The sequence below is a fragment of the Bombina bombina genome, chromosome 10 (genome assembly GCF_027579735.1).
Source record: "Bombina bombina isolate aBomBom1 chromosome 10, aBomBom1.pri, whole genome shotgun sequence".
NCBI lineage: Eukaryota > Metazoa > Chordata > Amphibia > Anura > Bombinatoridae > Bombina > Bombina bombina.
In genome coordinates, this window is record NC_069508.1 from 58,823,683 (window position 1) to 58,845,576 (window position 21,894).

Sequence of the window (21,894 nt, forward strand, 5' to 3'; positions counted from 1 at the left end):
TTTGGCAGATTATAACTATTAATAGTTATTATAATCTTGGGGATTGTTTTAAAAAAACGGCAGGCACTGTATTGGACACCTTTTTCACTGGGGGCCTTTTCTAGTCATAGGCAGAGCCTCATTTTCGCGCCACTAATGCGCAGTTGTTTTTGGAAAGCAAGGCATGCAGATGCATGTGTGAGGAGCTTAGAACCACTGAAAAAGCTTATAGAAGGCATCATTTGGTATCGTATTCCCCTCTGGGCTTGGTTGGGTCTCAGCAAAGCAGATACCTGGGACTGTATAGGGGTTAAATGTAAAAACGGCTCCGGTTCCGTTATTTTAAGGGTTAAAGCTTTCAAATTTGGTGTGCAATACTTTTAAGGCTGTAAGATACTGTGGTGAAATTTTGGTGAATTTTGAACAATTCCTTCATACTTTTTTCACATATTCAGTAATAAAGTGTGTTCAGTTTAAAATTTAAAGTGACAGTAACGGTTTTATTGTAAAACGTTTTTTGTGCTTTGTTGACAAGTTTAAGCCTGTTTAACATGTCTGAACCATCAGATAACGATGTTCTATATGTATGAAAGCCAAGGTTTCTCCCCATTTAAATATATGTGATAATTGTGTCATAGTGTCCAAACAAAGTAGGGACAATAATGCCATAGATAATGATATTGCCCATGATGATTCCTCAAATGAGGGGAGTAAGCATGGTTCTGCATCATCCCCTTCTGTGTCTACACCAGTTTTGCCCACACAAGAGGCCCCTAGTACATCTAGTGCGCCAATACTTATTACCATGCAACAATTAACGGCTGTAATGGATAATTCTATTGCAAACATTTTATCCAAAATGCCTACTTATCAGAGAAAGCGCGATTGCTCTGTTTTAAACACTGAAGAGCAAGAGGACGCTGATGATAACTGTTCTGACATGCCCTCACACCAATCTGAAGGGGCCAGGAGGGAGGTTTTGTCTGAGGGAGAAATTTCAGATTCAGGGAAAATTTCTCAACAAGCTGAACCTGATGTTGTAACATTTAAATTTAAATTAGAACATCTCCACGCACTACTTAAGGAGGTATTATCTACTCTGGATGATTGTGACAATTTGGTCATTCCAAAGAAATTATGTAAGATGGACAAGTTCCTAGAGGTTCCGGTGTCCCCTGATGCTTTTCCTATACCCAAGCGGGTGGCGGACATAGTAAATAAGGAGTGGGAAAGGCCCGGCATACCTTTTGTTCCTCCCCCTATATTTAAGAAATTATTTCCTATAGTCGACCCCAGAAAGGACTTATGGCAGACAGTCCCCAAGGTCGAGGGGGTGGTTTCTACTCTAAACAAACGCACTACTATTCCTATAGAAGATAGTTGTGCTTTCAAGATCCTATGGATAAAAAGTTAGAGGGTTTGCTTAAAAAGATGTTTGTTCAGCAAGGTTACCTTATACAACCAATTTCATGCATTGTTCCTGTCACTACAGCTGCGTGTTTCTGGTTCGAAGAACTAGAAAAGTCGCTCAATAAAGAATCTTCGTATGAGGAGGTTATGGACAGAGTTCAAGCACTTAAATTGGCTAACTCTTTTATTTTAGATGCCGCTTTGCAATTAGCTAGATTAGCGGCGAATAATTCTGGGTTTGCTATCGTGGCGCGCAGAGCGCTTTGGCTAAAGTCTTGGTCAGCGGATGTGTCCTCCAAGACCAAATTGCTTAACATCCCTTTCAAGGGTAAAACACTGTTTGGCCCTGACTTGAAAGAGATTATTTCAGACATCACTGGGGGAAAGGGCCACGCCCTTCCTCAGGATAGGTCTTTTAAGGCTAAAAATAAGCCAAATTTTCGTCCCTTTCGCAGAAACGGACCAGCCTCAAATTCTACACCCTCTAAGTAAGAGGGTAATACTTCTCAAACCAAGCCAGCCTGGAGACCGATGCAAGGCTGGAACAAGGGTAAGCAGGCCAAGAAACCTGCCACTGCTACCAAAACAGCATGAAGTGTTGGCCCCCGATCCGGGACCAGATCTGGTGGGGGGCAGACTTTCTCTCTTTGCTCAGGCTTGGGCAAGAGATATTCAGGATCCTTGGGCGCTAGAAATAGTTTCTCAAGGTTATCTCCTGGAATTCAGGGAACTACCCCCAAGGGGAAGGTTCCACAGGTCTCAATTATCTTCGAACCAAATAAAAAGACAGGCATTCTTACATTGTGTAGAAGACCTGTCAAGAATGGGAGTGATTCATCCTGTTCCATTAGGAGAACAAGGGATGGGGTTTTACTCCAACCTGTTCATAGTTCCCAAAAAAGAGGGAACACTCAGACCAATTTTAGATCTCAAGATTTTAAACAAGTTTCTAAGGGTTTCATCGTTCAAAATGGAAACCATTCGAACGATCCTTCCTACCATCCAGGAAGGTCAATTCATGACCACGGTGGTTTTAAAGGATGCGTACCTACATATTCCTATCCACAAGGAACATCTTCGGTTCCTAAGGTTCGCCTTTCTGGACAAGCATTACCAGTTTGTGGCACTTCCATTCGGATTAGCCACTGCTCCAAGGATTTTCACAAAGGTACTAGGGTCCCTTCTAGCGGTGCTAAGACCAGGGGGCATTGCAGTAGTACCTTACTTGGACGACATCCTGATTCAAGTGTCGTCTCTGTCAAAAGCAAGGGCTCATACGGACATTGTCCTAGCCTTTCTCAGATCTCACAGGTGGAAAGTGAACATAGAAAAAAGTTCTCTGTCCCCGTCAACAAGAGTTCCCTTCTTGGGAACAATAATAGTTTCCTTAGAAATGAAGATTTTTCTGACAGAGGCCAGAAAATCAAACTTCTAAGCTCTTGTCAGGTACTTCATTCTGTTCTTCTTCCTTCCATAGCGCAGTGCATGGAAGTAATAGGTTTGATGGTTGCGGCAATGGACATAGTTCCTTTTGCACGAATTCATCTAAGACCATTACAACTGTGCATGCTCAGACAGTGGAATGGGGATTATACAGACTTGTCTCCGACGATCCAAGTAGATCAAAGGACCAGAGATTCACTCCGTTGGTGGCTGACCCTGGACAACCTGTCACAGGGAATGAGCTTCCGCAGACCAGAGTGGGTCATTGTCACGACCGACGCCAGTCTGGTGGGCTGGTGCGCGGTCTGGGAACCCCTGAAAGCTCAGGGTCTATGGTCTCGGGAAGACTCTCTTCTCCCGATAAATATTCTGGAACTGAGAGCGAAATTCAATGCTCTCAAGGCTTGGCCTCGACTAGCAAAGGCCAAATTCATAAGGTGTCAATCAGACAACATGACGACTGTTGCATATATCAACCATCAGGGGGGAACAAGGAGTTCCCTGGTGATGGAGGAGCATCCGGGGGAGTGGGAACTCCATCCGGAAATCTTTGCCCAAATAACTCAATTATGGGGCATTCCAGACATGGATCTGATGGCGTCTCGTCAGAACTTCAAGGTTCCTTGTTACGGGTCCAGATCCAGGGATCCCAAGGCGACTCTAGTAGATGCACTAGTAGCACCTTGGACCTTCAACCTAGCTTATGTTTTCCCACCGTTTCCTCTCATTCCCAGGCTGGTAGCCAGGATCAATCAGGAGAGGGCTTCGGTGATCTTGATAGTTCCTGCGTGGCCACGCAGGACTTGGTATGCAGACCTGGTGAATATGTCATCGGCTCCACCATGGAAGCTACCTTTGGGACAGGACCTTCGTGTTCAGGGTCCATTCGAACATCCAAATCTGGTTTCCCTCCAACTGACTGCTTGGAGATTGAACGCTTGATTCTATCAAAGCGTGGGTTTTCAGATTCTGTAATAGATACTCTTATTCAGGCTAGAAAGCCTGTAACTAGAAAAATTTACCATAAAATATGGAAAAAATATATCTGTTGGTGTGAATCTAAAGGATTCCCATGGAACAAGATAAAAATTCCTAAGATTCTTTCCTTTCTACAAGAAGGTTTGGAGAAAGGATTATCTGCAAGTTCTCTGAAGGGACAGATCTCTGCTTTATCTGTTTTACTTCACAAAAGGCTGGCAGCTGTGCCAGACGTTTAAGCGTTTGTTCAGGCTCTGGTTAGAATCAAGCCTGTTTACAGACCTTTGACTCCTCCCTGGAGTCTTAATCTAGTTCTTTCAATTCTTCAAGGGGTTCCGTTTGAACCCTTACATTCCGTAGATATTAAGTTATTATCGTGGAAAGTTTTGTTTTTTGGTTGCAATTTCTTCTGCTAGAAGAGTTTCTGAGTTATCTGCTCTGCAGTGTTCTCCGCCCTATCTGGTCCATGCAGATAAGGTGGTTTTGCGTACTGAGCCTGGTTTTCTTCCGAAGGTTGTTTCCAACAAAAATATTAACCAGGAGATAGTTGTACCTTCTTTGTGTCCGAATCCAGTTTCAGAGAAGGAACGTTTGTTACACAATTTGGACGTAGTCCGTGCTCTAAAATTCTATTTAGAGGTTACTGAAGGTTTCAGACAAACATCTTCTTCGTTTGTTGTTTATTCTGGTAAAAGGAGAGGTAAAAAAGCAACTTCTACCTCTCTTTCCTTTTGGCTTAAAAGCATTATCAGATTGGCTTTTGAGACTGCCGGACGGCAGCCTCCTGAAAGTATCACAGCTCACTCCACTGGGGCTGTGGCTTCCACATGGGCCTTCAAGAACGAAGCTCCTGTTGACCAGATATGTAAGGCAGCGACTTGGTCTTCACTGCACTCTTTTGCCAAATTTTATAAATTTTATACTTTTGCTTCTTCGGAGGCTATTTTTGGGAGAAAGGTTTTGCAAGCCGTGGTGCCTTCCGTTTAGGTGACCTGATTTGCTCCCTCCCTTCATCCGTGTCCTAAAGCTTTGGTATTGGTTCCCACAAGTAAGGATGACGCCGTGGACCGGACACACCTATGTTGGAGAAAACAGAATTTATGCTTACCTGATAAATTACTTTCTCCAACGGTGTGTCCGGTCCACGGCCCGCCCTGTTTTTTTAATCAGGTCTGATGAATTATTTTCTCTAACTACAGTCACCACGTTACCATATGGTTTCTCCTATATATATTTCCTCCTGTCCGTCGGTCGAATGACTGGGGTAGGCGGAGCCTGGGAGGGACTATATGGCCAGCTTTGCTGGGCTCTTTGCCATTTCCTGTTGGGGAGGAGAATATCCCACAAGTAAGGATGACGCCGTGGACCGGACACACCGTTGGAGAAAGTATTTTATCAGGTAAGCATAAATTCTGTTTTTTGTCCCGCCCAAATTACTCTGGATACCACAGCTTGAGTAATGGCTTGTGGACTTTCACCACCATATGAAGGAAAACAAAATGTATGCTTACCTGATAAATTTCTTTCCATAAGACCCGCTCGTACTCTCTGATTTTACATACTTTTTTTTCTGGCAACAGTTTTAGTTTGCACCTCATTTTCCCTGCTTTGTCCTTTCCTACCTTTCTACTTCTCCTTGCTTGGCTATATGTAAGACTGGCATACCAGACAGGTAGGGATTAAGTGCTCTTAGAGCGTTGGGAATCTTTGCCTCCTCCTAGTGGCCAGGAGTTGAATCCCTGGAGTAATGGCTCATGGACTCTAACCACCATGAAATAAATTTATCAGGTAAGCATAAATATATTATTTTATTTTCCAATAGATGTATATTGCAGATATGTTTCTATCCAAAGATGTAATTCATCTTGTGCATTTAAATGTTGACTATAATGTCCCTTTATTAACTATGCACATGTAATGCAGCCACAAATTAGGGTCAAAAGATTACTGTAGACTTTATTTAGTTTTTCCTTTATAGTTTCTAAAATGTTTTTTTTGTCTCTGTCTCTTGCTTTTCATTTCAGTGGAATCATAAGCAGAAATAAATCTCTATTTATGAAGCACTTTTTGCAATATATTTATGCCATCCCACTGGTAAACAAAGGCTTTGAAGCATGGATATATGCACTTAACAATATTATGCAGACCTCTCACTGCAGCATGTAGATTGCTTTTGCATTTGAAAACATTTCTAACTACCGATACAGCATTTGCAGATCTGTACAATTCTGGGGTCCTTTTTTTTTCCCCATCAAAATTTCTAAAAATAGTTGACCGAGGACTTGCCCTGAATTGTATTTTTTATCTATAGGTTAGAATTGCTGGATTAGCGCATATTTTTTGTGTGTGAATGAATCTTTGTAAATATGTGCTATTAACCATTTGTGCATGTGCTGGTTTGCAGTGCAATCATTGGCCGCAGCAGAAAAGATTTTAAGAGATACCTATTCAACTTCATAGCTACCATGCCTGCCGTAAGTGCTTTTTTTTACGTTCTTCTCTTATATGCATGACTGTTTGATACGATACGGTTAAAAACTCATTTGTCAGTATTTGTAATACTTATTGATGGGTATCCCATACATCTGCACTGCAGCCTCCTGTATCTCTGCTCTTGTCTGTAAATTTTCCCCAACTTGTTCCTTCTTTCTGGACAATACTTCTCTCTCGTTACTTTCATATGCTCCTGTCTAGAGGGCTTTTGTTGAACTACATCTGTTGCATGGACTTTCTTTCCTCATTCCACAAGACTAACATCGTTTTTAACGCTTCAAGCATTCCCCCCCCCCAAAAAAAAAACCAAAAAAAAAACCCCATAAATTATTGGGTATGTATACAACCTGCATTAAAGGGACATTGTGCATTTTTTTTATCATTATTATGAAAATATGCAACGTAGAAGCTGTCAAATTTGGCCTAAAACCAAGATTATAATAATTATACAGTGATTTATGCAGGACAGGAAATTGAGTTTAAAAACAAACCCCTAAAAAATTGATATTCTATCTTTTGGATAAAACTTAGAAAAAAAGTTGACTTTAGTGTCCCTTTCTCTCTGACTTCTCACCTGAGATCCCTCTCTCCCTCTTTCTCTACTGTTTGCCACATACTTTCTTTGTTTTTTGTAACATAGCACAGCATTGGTTTAAGAACCAATCAGAAGTGCAGTTACCACGTGCACAGCTGTTGCGCTTATATCTATGGTCTTGGGTGATCTTTGGAAAAAAAGTACACTACTACTCTCATGACTCTTTTTGTTTCTTTTGGTGGACAATGCACTTTTTTTTTAATTCTCACAGAAAAGAGGCCTGCAAGTCAAAATTTAAATATGTGTGATTATAATAGTATGTAAAAATCCACTTTATTTTTTCAAATGTACTTCTTTTTCTTGGTATCCTTTGTAAAATGTTGCTCCTTTTCATCAGAGCATACCCAGAAAGGCTTGAGATGGTTCATTATGTGACTTGCACACTCCTTAGCCTTCCTAAATAAGCTCTTATGGAAAAGTTACCAAACTGTAAGTTCAGAACATCAGTAGCAGTAAATAGTTTTTAAAAAAATAACTTTTGTTCAGTGTTTGAATCCTGAAAGTTTAAATTTTGACTTTGATATTCCTTTTATTATGCATCGGTACATACGTCAAGCTCCCGAGCTTTGAGTCCCTTTAAATCCACAAGTACATACAATATCATCCTAAGCATGTCAGTGTCAGATTGTGTGGACTTTAAAAGTGTAAAAAGAAAATGCATTGCATATAACTATGTGTTTAACACCTGCAAAGGGGGGGTAAAGTCGGCTCAAGAGCAACCATGCTCTACATAAAGCTTGCTGAAAGTATCTGGGGAGCCAATGACAAAAGGCATATGAGTGTTGCCACCAATCAAGGGCGTAGAAATTAGCATATAGCTTTCAACTAAGAATGCCAAGAGAACAAAGCAAATTTGATGATAAAAGTAAATTGGAAAGTTGTTTAAAATTGCATGCCCTATCTGAATCATGAAAGTTTTAATTTTGATTTGACTGTCCCTTTAAGAAAATTGAAAAGTGTCGTAAAATCACATGCTCTATCCGAGTCATGAAAGTTTGTTTGACTTACATGTTTCTCTCTAACACAGCTTGCAGGGGTGGGGCCTCCTCTCAATAACGGGGATCTCCATTTAGTAAATGTAGAATGAATTCTGGGGGATGTTGACTTTAATTTCAGTATGACTGCACTTGTGTCTCATGGCTTGAGTGTCTCTACTTTATTAATATTAATTATTGCTTTAATTCTTTATTTGCAGATCTCGTTAGTGAATAACTTCTTGAAGTTTGGTCTCAACGAGCTGAAATTGTGTTTCAGGGAAAGACTAACAAAGTACCTGTATGACGAATACCTGAAGTAAGTTCTTCTTCTCTAACTTTAGATTTGCCAACAAAAATGCATAAAGTAATGTAAATATTGTAGTGAATTATTCCTAAAATGTTCTTACCATCTGTAGAATATCTGATTTACTATCACAAATAAAGGGGCATGAAACCCAATTTTTTCTTTCGTGATTCAGATAGAGAATACAATTTTAAACAACTTTCCAATTTACTTCTATTATTTAATTTGCTTCATTCTCTTGGTATTCTTTGTTGAAGAAGCATTACTGGGAGCTTGTTAGCTAATTTCGTGAGCCAATAATATGAGGCATAAATGTGCAGCCACCAATCAGCCGCTCCTGAGCCAACATTGGTATACCTTTTTCTTCAAAGAATACCAAGAGAATAAAACAAATTAAATACTAGAAGTAAATTTGAGAATTGCTTAAATTAAATACAAAATTTGGGTTTCATGTCCCTTTAGATAATTTATACTATCTGTTTTGCCTTGTAAATATTCTGTGTTTCTATCCCACATTAGATCTTTTACATATTATAAAATGGGGAATTTAGACAACCGAATTGCAAATGCAGATCAACTTCTTACTCAAGATGTTGAGAAGTTTTGCAACAGCGTCGTGGATTTGTATTCTAACCTGAGCAAGGTGAGTTTTTACAGGATTTGCCTTTAAAGGGACTTTAAACACTTTGCGATGGTAATATAAAATGATAAATCTCATATATATATATATATAAACTGCAATATACTTTTGTTATTTATTTTGTCCCCTTTTCCATTCTGAAAATGTGAGCTTTTCAGATCCTGTTAGAATGGAAGTGCAGAACACTGTTATATTCCACACAGTCATTGGCTGCACACTCTAGTGACCTATTTATAACTGTCTCTAATTGGCCACAACAGAGAAGGCAACCTAAGTTACAACATGGCAGCTCCCATTGTTTTATAGATACAAAAATTTGACACCTTTTTTAGTCAATATTTAAACAGCCAATGAAACTTTAAAAATACATCTAAATGTTATTCTCAGACTAATCCTTTTCTCTGAATGCATCATTCTATCTAGCATTTATTTAGGCTAGATTACGAGTGGAGCACAAAATTGCGATTTTGTGAGCGCAATATTTATACTAGTAATCGTTCTGATTCCATCATATACGACAAAGAACCTAGGGCAGCAAAGGGGGTAAGTCGTGCAGCGATGGGCAGCAAATTTAAAAAAATAAATAAAATAAAAAATATATATATATATTTGTGTGTTTATATGTGTATATACATATATATTTACAGGGAACGCATAGTTCCCCATAGACCGCAATATAAAGGTATTTTTTAGTGCCATTTTTTTCCAACACTCCACACCCGCTCACTTTAAGCACTTTTTTTTTTTTTTTTTTTTTTAAATAATAAATAAAAATGCAACTTTAAAAAACAATAATACCCTTAATTTTGGGGCAATTTGGGCACATTTTGAAAATTAACCAGAGATCTGGTTAATTTGCAGAGCGTCAATTGGTACCGCGAGCTCGCAAAAGCATTAACCAGCCATGTGTAATTGCTGGCTATTTATCATGCGCCCGTAAACGAGCGTTATGTGTTTAATCTGTTAGGATATGTTTTGTTTTTGTTGTTGATCTGTTTTATGTTATACAGGGACATTATCTTTAAATGTATTTTTTTTTTGTTGGATGTTTTATTTGTCATTAAGTATTGGGAATTCTCCTTCATGATGGTATGACTGAGCATAGTACTCTCTTATAAATAAAAATCTTTTGGTGCATTAATTTAAAGGGACATTCTGGTGTGAAAACATACTGTCATTTGTAAATGTTGCCTTACCTATCCTAGCTAACTACATGTTTAAAGGGACATAAAACAAGTTGGGATAGAGACAAAATAGAATATGTACTTTAATTATTTTACCTGCAAATTTATACTGCAGTGCCTCGCCATTAACCCTTTCTTTTAAGTTTTCGAATTGTACAGCTCTAACCCCCCCACACATTTCCTTCTATGGCTGTATCTATATCTATTGTTGTTTGATATGGGATTATCTGCTGGAGCATGACTAGAAGCTGTGAACTCAGTTGAAATACAATGCCTGTGTCTAAACACTGATAAGGGGGGTGCAGTAGACTGCTCTAGACAGCATGGCTATTGAAGTATTTTTGCTTATTTTTTAAAATACTTGCCAGCAATTTTTTTTATGCAAACTACTTTTTAATTAATTAGCCCTATTAGGATATGCACAGATCCCAACCTGTTTTATCACACTTTAAGCACCACAAAAGGGTTAGCATACAGGTACAATCCTCTAATCAGCAACAATTTCCTGCTTGATTTCTTCATTGGATGCAGTTCCCGAGAGGACATTACCTATGTGTTTGCAGTGGGTGAATGTATAGTTAGCTAGATTTATGAATTGGCGCATGTCATTTTTTACATCAGCAAGTTCCTTTAAAAGGACATAATACTCATATGCTAAATCACTTGAAACTAATGCAGTATAACTGTAAAAAGCTGACGGGAAAATATCACCTGAGCATCTCTATGTAAAAATGGAAGATATTTTACCTCACAATCTCCTCAGCTCAGCAGAGTAAGTTCTGTGTAAAAAGTTATACTCAGCTGCTCCCAGCTGCAGGTAAAAATTTTTAAAAAAATGAAGAAATGAACAGCAGCCAATCAGCATCAGCAGTGCTGAGGTCATGAACTTTTACTGTGATCTCATGAGATTTGACTTGACTCTCATGAGATTTCATTGTAAACTTCCTTTACCTGATTGGTGAAATAAGATGAGTGCACGATGCTCATCCCTTCAGCTGTCCTAGGACAGACATTCTAATATGCTGCTTAGAAGTCCTTTACAATGGGATGTGGCTACTGAGGAACTTTTGAGGTAAAATATCTTTCTTTTTTACATAGAGATGTTCAGGAGATATTTTCTAGTCAGCTTTTTACAGCTATGCTGCAACACTTTCAAGTGTTTAAACATTTGGGTATTATGGCCCTTTAAATAAATGTAATTATAATAGATGCTATTACAGTGTCCAATTATAATTTGCATTTCTGCGCCTGAATTCACCTTTATCAGAATATTTTTTAGTTTTTATATATTGATGCACATGGTCATATTTTATCTTCATGTTAAAATGATGAAATACTTATTTTATATTCTCCTTTTACAGCCATTTTTGGACATTGTCTTATACATCTTCAAGCTGACAAGTGCCATTGGAGCTCAGGTAAGTGTAATAGAACGGGTTTAGGAAACTGCAGTCCACCTAGTTAATTATTATCAAAAGTAGCTATTTAATTAATAAAGAAATACATCACCTCTATAACAAAAACTTATTCACAGATAATGGTTGTGTCACTGTGTTCCTCTAGGGTCCAGCTAGCATGATGGGCTATTTGCTTATCTCAGGCCTTTTCCTTACACGACTCAGGAGGCCTATTGGTAAGATGACGGTCGCCGAGCAGAGGTATGAAGGAGAATACAGATACGTCAACTCGCGACTTATTACCAACAGGTACGGAAGAGGGTTTATAATGTGCTGTTATGTTTGCCTAAGAAGTAATAGTAAATAGTTAATTATACACTTTAATTCAATTAAAAAAAGACGTAAAAAAAGGCGTAAGAGAGTGCATGAGTACATAAGAAATGTTTTACTAAAAAACACAAAACAACATTCCAATACAATAAAAAGTTATACTTGCATTGGTAAACCATGATGTCTCCGAACAGTTGTGTGTCTGGGCAAATTGTAACCTCAACACGTGTTTATTGAACTAAATACAATTCAGTACCTTAAAAGAATCGGGGTTCCTAAAAAAACTATGGCCTACGTTACATGTTTACCAATAAACATTTCTTTAAGGGACACTGAACCAACATTTTTTCTTTCATGATTCAGATAGAGCATGCAATTTTAATCAACTTTCTAATATCCTCCTATTAATTTTTCTTCGTTCTCTTGGTATCTTTATTTTAAAAAAATGGAATGTAAAGCTTTGAAGCCGGTCCATTTTTGGTTAAGCACCCTGGATAGTGCTTGCTGATTGGTAGCTACATTTAGCCACTAATCAGCAAGCACTACCCAGGTGCTAAACCAAAGATCGGCTGGCTCGTAAGCTTACATTCCTGCTTTCTCAAATAAAGATGCTCAGAGAACGAAGAAAAATTTATAATTGGAGTAAATTAGAAAGTTGCTTACAATTGCATGATCTATCTGAATCATAAAATAAGAAAAAATTGGGTTCTGTATCCTTTTAAATGGACATGAAACTCAAACATTTTCTTTCATGATTAAGGTAAAACATACAATTTTTAACAACTTTCTAATTTACTTCTATTAGCTCATTTGTTTCATTCTCTTGGTATCATTTGTTGAAGGAGCAGCAATGCAGTAATGGTTTCTAACTGAACACACGGGTGAGCCAATCACAATCGGTATATATATGCAGCCACCAATCAACAGCTAGAACCTAGGTTCTCTGCTGCTCCTAAGCAAAGGATAACAAGAGAAGGAAGCAAATTAAATAATAGAAGTAAATTGGAAAGTTTTTTTCAAATTGTATTCTCTATCTGAATTATGAAAGAACATGTTTGGGTTTCATGTCCCTTTAAGTTAAGTTTTGCTTATGAACAACTCAGTTGGTCATGTTTGTTTTATTCTGCTTATGCCAACACCAAATGAGTTTTCACTACAGGCCACAGTGGTTTCTGACTATATCCTTTACCCTAAAGCATCCATATGCCACACACTAACTCCTTGCAACCTCATAAGGTAGATTGGTGATAAACAATGGCTTTAAACAATGGAAGGTGGGGCTTGGAGAGAATCGAACCTTTGATGTTTTGGCCTTGTGTTTCCTAGGTGTGTGACTTTTGTGAACACTTGTAGTGCAGGAGGGGGGCCCTTGTGGTGCAGAGATGGAACCTCTGTTGGGCAGTGGTTAAGTCACCAACCTAGAACATCAGATTTGATTCCTTCCACAGTCCCAACTTCCATTGTTTAAAGCCACCTTTTGAGGTTGCGAGGAGTGAGCATGTGGGATATATCCTTTACCCTAAAAGTGTTCCTAATTTGTGCTGTGTGCACAATTAATAGGTCTTCTGGGGCCCAAAACTGAAAATTCTTGTCATTAAATGTCAAGTTCACAATGAACCTGCACATAATTAAAAAATAAAATAATTTGAAATATAACACAGCTTAAAAAAGACATGAAATCTGGTTGTTGTTGTTAGCGAGAATTGCTTCTAAGCCACAAATAATTGCCAATTCCTAGTGCATGATACATATGTGTGAGGCATCTCCTGCATGGTAAACATAAAAAACTGATATAAGTGGTCCTAAGCAAATGTTCTCATACTGAGTACTATTCATTTTCAAGTTCTACACTATACATTTTAGGACACCTGTATTAAAGGGACATGATAACCAAATGTTGAAGCACTTGAAAGTGATGCAGTATAGCTGTAAAAAGCTGACTAGAAAATATCACCTGAACATCTCTATGTAAAAAAGAAAAATATTTTAACTCAAATTTATTCACACCCCTTTGTAAAGAGACTTTGAGCAGCCAATCAGGATGCTAGTCCCAGGACAAGCTAGGGAGTGTGCATCTGTCATGTGCAGGCACAGTCATGTTATTTTCCTTTTCAGTTTACAGAAGTTCATTGAAATCTCATAAGATTTCAGTAAAGGCAAAGCATTTTTTTTCAACTTGCAGCTGTAGTATAACTGTTTACACAGCTCTGGGAAACACTGGTATAGAGAGTACTTCTAGGGGATACTTGCCTATGCAATAATTATTTTTCTCTTACTTTTATGAAATGGAGGATTTTAATCTCATGGTTTTATCTCCACCATAACTTAAATGAATATTCCTTTTACCCTGGAATTGAGCTTCACTTGGCAGCAAATCAAAGCCCATCTTCTCATGAGTGCTTATGAGCACGAAACAGCTGTCCAGAAGTGGTTTTGTTTCTTCTGCACTTACTCCAAAAGGGGATTGTTGTTGCATATCTAATTTACATATCTCACCTAGAATCCTCTGGTACATTGGTAACACACACACACATAAAATTATATATATGTTTACACACACATACACACACACTATATTAATGCAACCTTATGGTCTTTGTAAATTCTATAAGATTATTATTTTTAAAAATGTTTATATTTGTTTTTATTTTTTTCAGTGAGGAAATTGCATTTTACAATGGAAATAAAAGGGAAAAGCTAACTATTTACTCTGCATTTAGCAAACTGGTAAGCTGGAAAATTAGTTTGTTTTAAACAGCATTTGTGTTTTTTTGTAATTTGTATAAATGATATTTATAACGCTGGTTCCTTAAGATATTGTGATGTAGTTTGGAGTCACTGCCTATCAGCCTTGTACACAAACTGTTAAAACTAGCAGTACTGTACTCCTCTAGTGCAATGTTTCTCAACCGCGGTTCTCAAGTACCCCCAACAGTCCAGGTTTTCATTATTGCTGAATCAGTGCACAGGTGAAATAATCAGCTGATCAGTAACCATGGTGTTACTGATCAGCTGAATATTTCACCTGTGCACTGGCTCAGCTATAATGAAAACCTGGACTGTTGGGGGAACTTGAGGACCGCGGTTGAAAAGCACTGCTCTAGTGCATATGACAATGGGCCACAATTTTGCAACATCTACATTTATTTATTTTTATTCTTTGTATGCAGTGATAAATGAAGCGGTTTTTGGGTGATTGCTCAGTATTTGAGTGTTTCTCAGTAGTAATCACCTCGATCTTTAAGCAGCACAAATAAATAGTATCATTGTGTAGATTGTTACATTAAAACAACAAAGGTTTGGGTTGCCTCATGAATGAATATTTTTTTTTATCTGTCTGGCCCAACATGTAAATACACAAAGATGTGACCTACCAAAGCAAAAAAAAAAATGAACAGAAATAGTGTAGACCAGCTGTTTTTCTATCTATATCTGTAAAGTCTTAAAGGGACAGTCTAGTCAAAATGATACTTTCATGATTCAGATAGGGCATGTAATTTTAAACAACTTTCTAATTTACTTTTGTCATCCAATTTGCTTTGTTCTCTTGGTATTCTTAGTTGAAAGCTAAACCTAGATAGGCTCATATGCTAATGTTGAAGCCCTTGAAGGCCGCCTCTTATTTGAATGCATTTGACAGTATTTCACAACTGGAGGGTGCTAGTTCATGTGTGCCATATAGATAACATTGTGCTCACATCTGTGCAGTTAATTATGAAAGGGCACTGATTGGCTAAAATGCAAATCTGTCACATGAATTGAAATAAGGTGGCAGTCTGCAGAGGCTTAGATACAAGATAATCACAGAGGTAAAAAGTATATTAATATAACAGTGTTGGTTATGCAAAACTGGGGAATGGGTAATAAGAGGATTATCTTTCTTTTTAAACAGTAACAATTCTGGATTAGACTGTTCCTTTTAAACTCATTGAGTACATATATTGTATTGATTTGGTCTGCTCTCTATGTTCTCTTCTATTACTCATTATTGTTCTCGCGCCTTTCTTCACAGGTGGAGCACTTGCATAACTTCATTTTGTTCCGTTTCTCCATGGGCTTTGTAGATAGCATTATTGCCAAATGTAAGTTATTCTTGATTAAATAAATTGGAGTAAAGTCACATGCTTGGTCTTCCTTCGCTCTATGCTAGCGAGTTACATGACATAAGCTGAAATGCCTTCTTTATGGTTTTACTTTCAAGATGGACGTGCAGTTTACGCTCTCTCCCCTCTCTTTTGCTCTCTCTCTCTCGTTCCCCCCTCTCTTTTGCTCTCTCTCTCTCTCTCTTGTTCCCTCCCTCTCTTTTGCTCGCTTTCTCTCTTTCCCCCCTCTCTTTTGCTCGCTTTCTCTCTTTCCCCCCCTCTTTTGCTCTCTCTCTCTCTCGTTCCCCCCCTCTCTTTTGCTCGCTTTCTCTCTTTCCCCCCTCTCTTTTGCTCTCTCTCTCTCGTCCCCCCCCCCCTCTCTTTTGCTCGCTTTCTCTCGTTCCCCCCTCTCTTTTACTCGCTTTCTCTCTCCCCCCCCTCTCTCTTTTGCTCGCTTTCTTTCTTTCCCCCCCTCTCTTTCCCCCCCTCTCTTTTGCTCGCTTTCTCTCTTTCCCCCCCCTCTCTTTTGCTCGCTTTCTCTCTTTCCCCCCCTCTCTTTTGCTCGCTTTCTCTCTCTCACTTGACCATCTCCACGGCTGCTCCCGTTGGCCATGCCCCTTCATGTGCACTCCTTGATAAGATGGTTTTAGTCTTTAGTTTTAGTGAAAGAGGTTGCTATTAAATCTTTATTAGTTTGCTTAAAGGGACATGAAACCCAACATTTTACTTTCATGATTTAGGTAGAACATACAATTTTAAACAACTTTCCATTTTACTTATATTATTAAATTTGGTTAAATCTCTTGGTATCATTTGTTGAAGGAGCAGCAATGCGCTACTGGTTTCTAACTGAACACATGGGTGAGCCAATGACAATCGGTATAAATATGCAGCCACCAATCAGCAGCTAGAACCTAGATTCTTTGCTGCTGGTGAGCTTTCCTAGATAAGCCTTTCAGCAAAGGATAACAAGAGAAGGAATCAAATTAAATAATAGAAGTAAATTGGAAAGTTGTTTAAAATTGTATGCTCTGTCTAAATCATGAATGTCTAATTTATGACTTTACTGTCCCTTTTAATTTAACGGATAAGTTATTTACACTTAGTAGAATAGGAGTTTAAAATTTACACTAAAATACTTATTACAATCAAATATTAATACACAGAAAAAAGCTATATGTTGGCACATTTCATGTTATCGTTGAGAATTTAAAAATATTAAATGATACATTTTGTAACTAACATACTGTAGTAATACTATGTAAACTAGTCCTAAAGCCCGTGTACACTGGCATATTTCTCTTGTAAAGGTGTATCCAGTCCACGGGTTCATCCATTACTTGTGGGATATTCTCCTTCCCAACAGGAAGCTGCAAGAGGACACCCACAGCAGAGCGGTCTATATAGCGCCTCCCCTAACTGCCACCCCCAGTCATTCTCTTACAGCTCTCGACAAGAAAGGAAGTATCAAGAGATGTGGTGATCTTGATAGCCCCTGCGTGGCCACGCAGGACTTGGTATGCAGATCTGGTGGACATGTCATCTTTTCCACCATGGACTCTGCCGCTAAGGCAGGACCTTCTACTTCAAGGTCCCTTCAAACATCCAAATCTAATTTCTCTACGTCTGACTGCTTGGAGATTGAATGCTTGATTCTATCAAAGCGTGGTTTTTCCGAATCGGTCATTGATACCTTAATTCAGGCTCGAAAGCCTGTCACCAGGAAGATCTATCATAAGATATGGTGTAAATATCTTCACTGGTGTGAATCCAAGGGTTACTCATGGAGTAAGGTCAGGATTCCTAGGATATTATCTTTTCTCCAAGAAGGATTGGAGAAGGGATTGTCGGCTAGTTCCTTAAAGGGACAGATTTCTGCTCTGTCTATTCTTTTGCACAAACGTCTGGCTGAGGTTCCAGATGTTCAGGCGTTTTGTCAGGCTTTAGTTAGAATCAAGCCTGTGTTTAAACCTGTTGCTCCGCCATGGAGTTTAAATTTAGTTCTTAAAGTTCTTCAAGGGGTTCCGTTTGAACCTTTGCATTCCATAGATATTAAGCTTTTATCTTGGAAAGTTCTGTTTTTAGTAGCTATCTCCTCGGCTCGAAGAGTTTCGGAGTTATCTGCTTTACAATGTAATTCCCCTTATCTGATTTTGCATGCAGATAAGGTAGTGTTACGTACCAAACCTGGGTTTCTTCCTAAGGTGGTATCTAATAAGAATATCAATCAGGAGATTGTTGTTCCTTCACTATGTCCTAATCCTTCTTCAAAGAAGGAACGTCTATTACACAATCTTGATGTGGTTCGTGCTTTAAAGTTTTATTTACAAGCTACAAAGGATTTTCGTCAAACATCTGCTTTGTTTGTTGTCTACTCTGGACAGAGGAGAGACCAAAAGGCTTCGGCAACTTCTCTTTCTTTTTGGCTAAGAAGTATAATACGCTTAGCTTATGAGACTGCTGGCCAGCAGCCTCCTGAAAGAATTACAGCTCATTCTACTAGAGCAGTAGCTTCCTCATAGGCTTTTAAACATGAGGCCTCTGTTGAATAGATTTGTAAGGCGGCGACTTGGTCTTCGCTTCATACCTTTTTGAAATTCTATAAATTTGATACTTTTGCTTCTTCGGAGGCTATTTTTGGGTGAAAGGTCTTACAGGCAGTGGTGCCTTCCGTTTAAGTTCCTGCCTTGTCCCTCCCTTCATCCGTGTCCTAAAGCTTTGGTATTGGTATCCCACAAGTAATGGATGAACCCGTGGACTGGATACACCTTTACAAGAGAAAACAAAATTTATGCTTACCTGATAAATGTATTTCTCTTGTGGTGTATCCAGTCCACGGCCCGCCCTGCCATTTTAAGGCAGGTGTTTTTTTATTTTTAAACTACAGTCACCACTGCACCCTATAGTTTCTCCTTTTTTTTCTTGCTTGTCTTCGGTCGAATGACTGGGGGTGGCAGTTAGGGGAGGAGCTATATAGACAGCTCTGCTGTGGGTGTCCTCTTGCAGCTTCCTGTTGGGAAGGAGAATATCCCATTAGTAATGGATGAACCCGTGGACTGGATACACCACAAGAGAAATAAATTTATCAGGTAAGCATAAATTTTGTTTTTTTTAAGTACCGCGGTTCCATATCTAGCTCTCGCTCTCTCTCTCTCGCGCTCTCTCTCGCTCTCTATAGCGCTCTCTCTCTCGCTCTCTATAGCGCTCTCTCGCTCTCTCTCTCCCCCCCCTCTCTTTTGCGCTCTCTCTCCCCCCCCTCTCTTTTGCTCTCTCTCCCCCCCCCCTCTCTTTTGTGCTCTCTCCCCCCCCCCTCTCTTTTGTGCTCTCTCCCCCCCTCTCTTTTGCGCTCTCTCTCCCCCCCCTCTCTTTTGCGCTCTCCCCCCTCTCTTTTGCGCTCTCTCCCCCCTCTCTTTTGCGCTCTCTCCCCCCCTCTCTTTTGCGCTCTCTCCCCCCCTCTCTTTTGCGCTCTCCCCCCTCTCTTTTGCGCTCTCTCTCCCCCTCTCTTTTGCGCTCTCTCTCCCCCTCTCTTTTGCGCTCTCTCCCCCCCCCTCTCTTTTGCGCTTTCTCCCCCCCCCCTCTTTTGCGCTTTCTCCCCCCCCCTCTTTTGCGCTCTCTCCCCCCCTCTCTTTTGCGCTCTCCCCCCCCTCTCTTTTGCGCTCTCCCCCCCCTCTCTTTTGCGCTCTCTCCCCCCCCCTCTTTTGCGCTCTCTCCCCCCCCCCTCTTTTGCGCTCTCTCCCCCCCTCTCTTTTGCGCTCTCTCCCCCCCCTCTCTTTTGCGCTCTCTCCCCCCCTCTCTTTTGCGCTCTCTCCCCCCTCTCTTTTGCGCTCTCTCCCCCCCTCTTTTGCGCTCTCTCCCCCCCTCTCTTTTGCGCTCTCTCCCCCCTCTCTTTTGCGCTCTCTCCCCCCCCTCTCTTTTGCGCTCTCTCCCCCCCTCTCTTTTGCGCTCTCTCCCCCCTCTCTTTTGCGCTCTCTCCCCCCTCTCTTTTGCGCTCTCTCCCCCCTCTCTTTTGCGCTCTCTCCCCCCCCTCTCTTTTGCGCTCTCCCCCCCCCCCCCCTCTCTTTTGCGCTCTCCCCCCCCCCCCTCTCTTTTGCGCTCTTTCCCCCCCCCTCTCTTTTGCGCTCTCTCCCCCCCTCTCTTTTGCGCTCTCTCCCCCCCTCTCTTTTGCGCTCTCTCCCCCCCCTCTCTTTTGCGCTCCCTCCCGCTCTCTCCCCCCCTCTCTTTTGCGCTCTCTCCCCCCCTCTCTTTTGCTCTTTCCCTCCACTCTTTTGGTCTCTCTCCCCCTCCTCTCTCCCCTCTGTTTTTCTCTCTCACTTGACCATCTCCACGGCTGCTCCCGTTGGCTACGCCCCTTCATGTGCGCTCCTGCCCGGCCACGCCCCCATGATGGCACGCCCGGCCACGCCCCCATGATGGCACGCCCGGCCACGCCCCCATGACGGCACGCCCGGCCACGCCCCCATCACGGCACGCCCGGTCACGCCCCCACCAGGCAGCTATCGCAGTGCGCACTCCTCTGCTGTTCAAGGCCAGATATGTTTGTCTGCAGTCTCTACTGCGAGTGAATGCATCTGACAAATATACCTGGCCTTTTATTATATAGGATTGTTTTTCTTATATAAATGTTCAGTCACCTGTGATTGGTCCTTGTTTTGGTTCAGCAGATGGTAACCAGAAATTCTGTAAGATCTATGGATGCTGTATGTTGCTCCTGCGTCAGACATTTGGCTCCTGCTACCTTATGATTGAAAGCATAATTTTTAATCTTCCCTTTTATTTATACTGAACAGCATTTTGATTTTTTATTTGAATAATTTAATAAAACAAATAGTCTCTTGAGATTCTAGAAACGGTAAATGTTGTTTTTTGTTTTTTACATCATTCTTAATTGCCTTATTTTTTTTAAAGTGGCAGTAAAGTCCGAATTAAACTGGCACGATTCAGATAGAGCATGCAATTTTAAGCAACTTTCCAATTTCTGTTATCAAATTTGTTTTGTTCTCCTGGTTTCTTTTATTGAAGAGTAAAACTAGGTAGGCTGATAAGAGCTCAGGAGTGTTCACGTGTCTTTAGTACTCTATGGCAGCAGTGTTTTGCAACATTGCATAACAAATCTACAAATAATGTTGCACAACACTGCTGCCGTAGAGTACTAAAGACACGTGCACACTCCTGAGCTATAATGAGACTATCTAGTTTTACGCTTCAATAACAGATACCAAGAGAACAAAGTAAATTTGATAACAGAAGTAAATTTGCAAGTTGTTTAAAATTGCATGCTTTATCTGACTCATAAAAGTTTAATTTTGACTTTACTGTCCCTTTAATTATATATAATAATAATTGTATACTCTATCGAATAACCATTGGAAGGATCATTTTCCTTGGCATTATACAGTGTTCTCAACAAAAAATGTTGCCAGCTGGGTGGCATTATGAAATAGCCGGGTTGGTGTAATATTTTATAAAATTATAAAAAAAAAATTGCTATCCGTTGCACAAATTAATTGCATAATTTAACTTAAATTTATTTAATGATAATGTGTGAATTAAACATTGAAACATTTTTTTATATTGGTTAATTTTAGCTTAAAGGGACATGAAACCCCAAATTTTTCTTTCATGATTCAGATAGAGAATACAATTTCAAAAAACTTTCCAATTTACTTCTATTATTTAATTTGCTTCTTTCTCTTGTTATCCATTGCTGAAATGTTTATCTAGGCAAGTTCATGTGCAGCAGAGAACCTAGGTTCTAGCTGCTGATTGGTGGCTGCATATATAAACTGATTGTCATTGGCTCGCCCATGTGTTCAGTTAGAAACCAGTAGTGCATTGCTGCTCCTTCAACAAATGATACCAAGAGAATAAAACAGATTAAATAATAGAAGTAAATTAGAAAGTTGTTTAAAATTGTATTCTCTATCTGAATCATGAAAGAAAATTTATGGGTTTCATGTCCCTTTAATATTGGCTTAAATTTTAGGCGGGTCGTCATTAAAATCAGCAGGGAGGTACACACCATTAAAAAGGTCCTGCGGAGAACACCGTTATACAATCTGAAATATACTCAAACCATATCTTG

The 21,894-nt window shown here is 39.8% G+C and overlaps 1 protein-coding gene across 1 annotated transcript in view; it reads left to right on the top strand.

Annotated features, from left to right (window-relative positions):
* Positions 1-21,894, top strand: part of ABCD3 (ATP binding cassette subfamily D member 3) — a 138,780-nt gene that overhangs the window by 57,156 nt on the left and 59,730 nt on the right. The window contains exons 5-11 of the mRNA XM_053693133.1: positions 5,835-5,904; positions 8,094-8,191; positions 8,699-8,822; positions 11,365-11,421; positions 11,567-11,709; positions 14,388-14,457; positions 15,743-15,812. Coding sequence (XP_053549108.1) covers positions 5,835-5,904; positions 8,094-8,191; positions 8,699-8,822; positions 11,365-11,421; positions 11,567-11,709; positions 14,388-14,457; positions 15,743-15,812 — 632 coding nt within the window. The remainder of the gene's footprint in view (positions 1-5,834; positions 5,905-8,093; positions 8,192-8,698; positions 8,823-11,364; positions 11,422-11,566; positions 11,710-14,387; positions 14,458-15,742; positions 15,813-21,894) is intronic.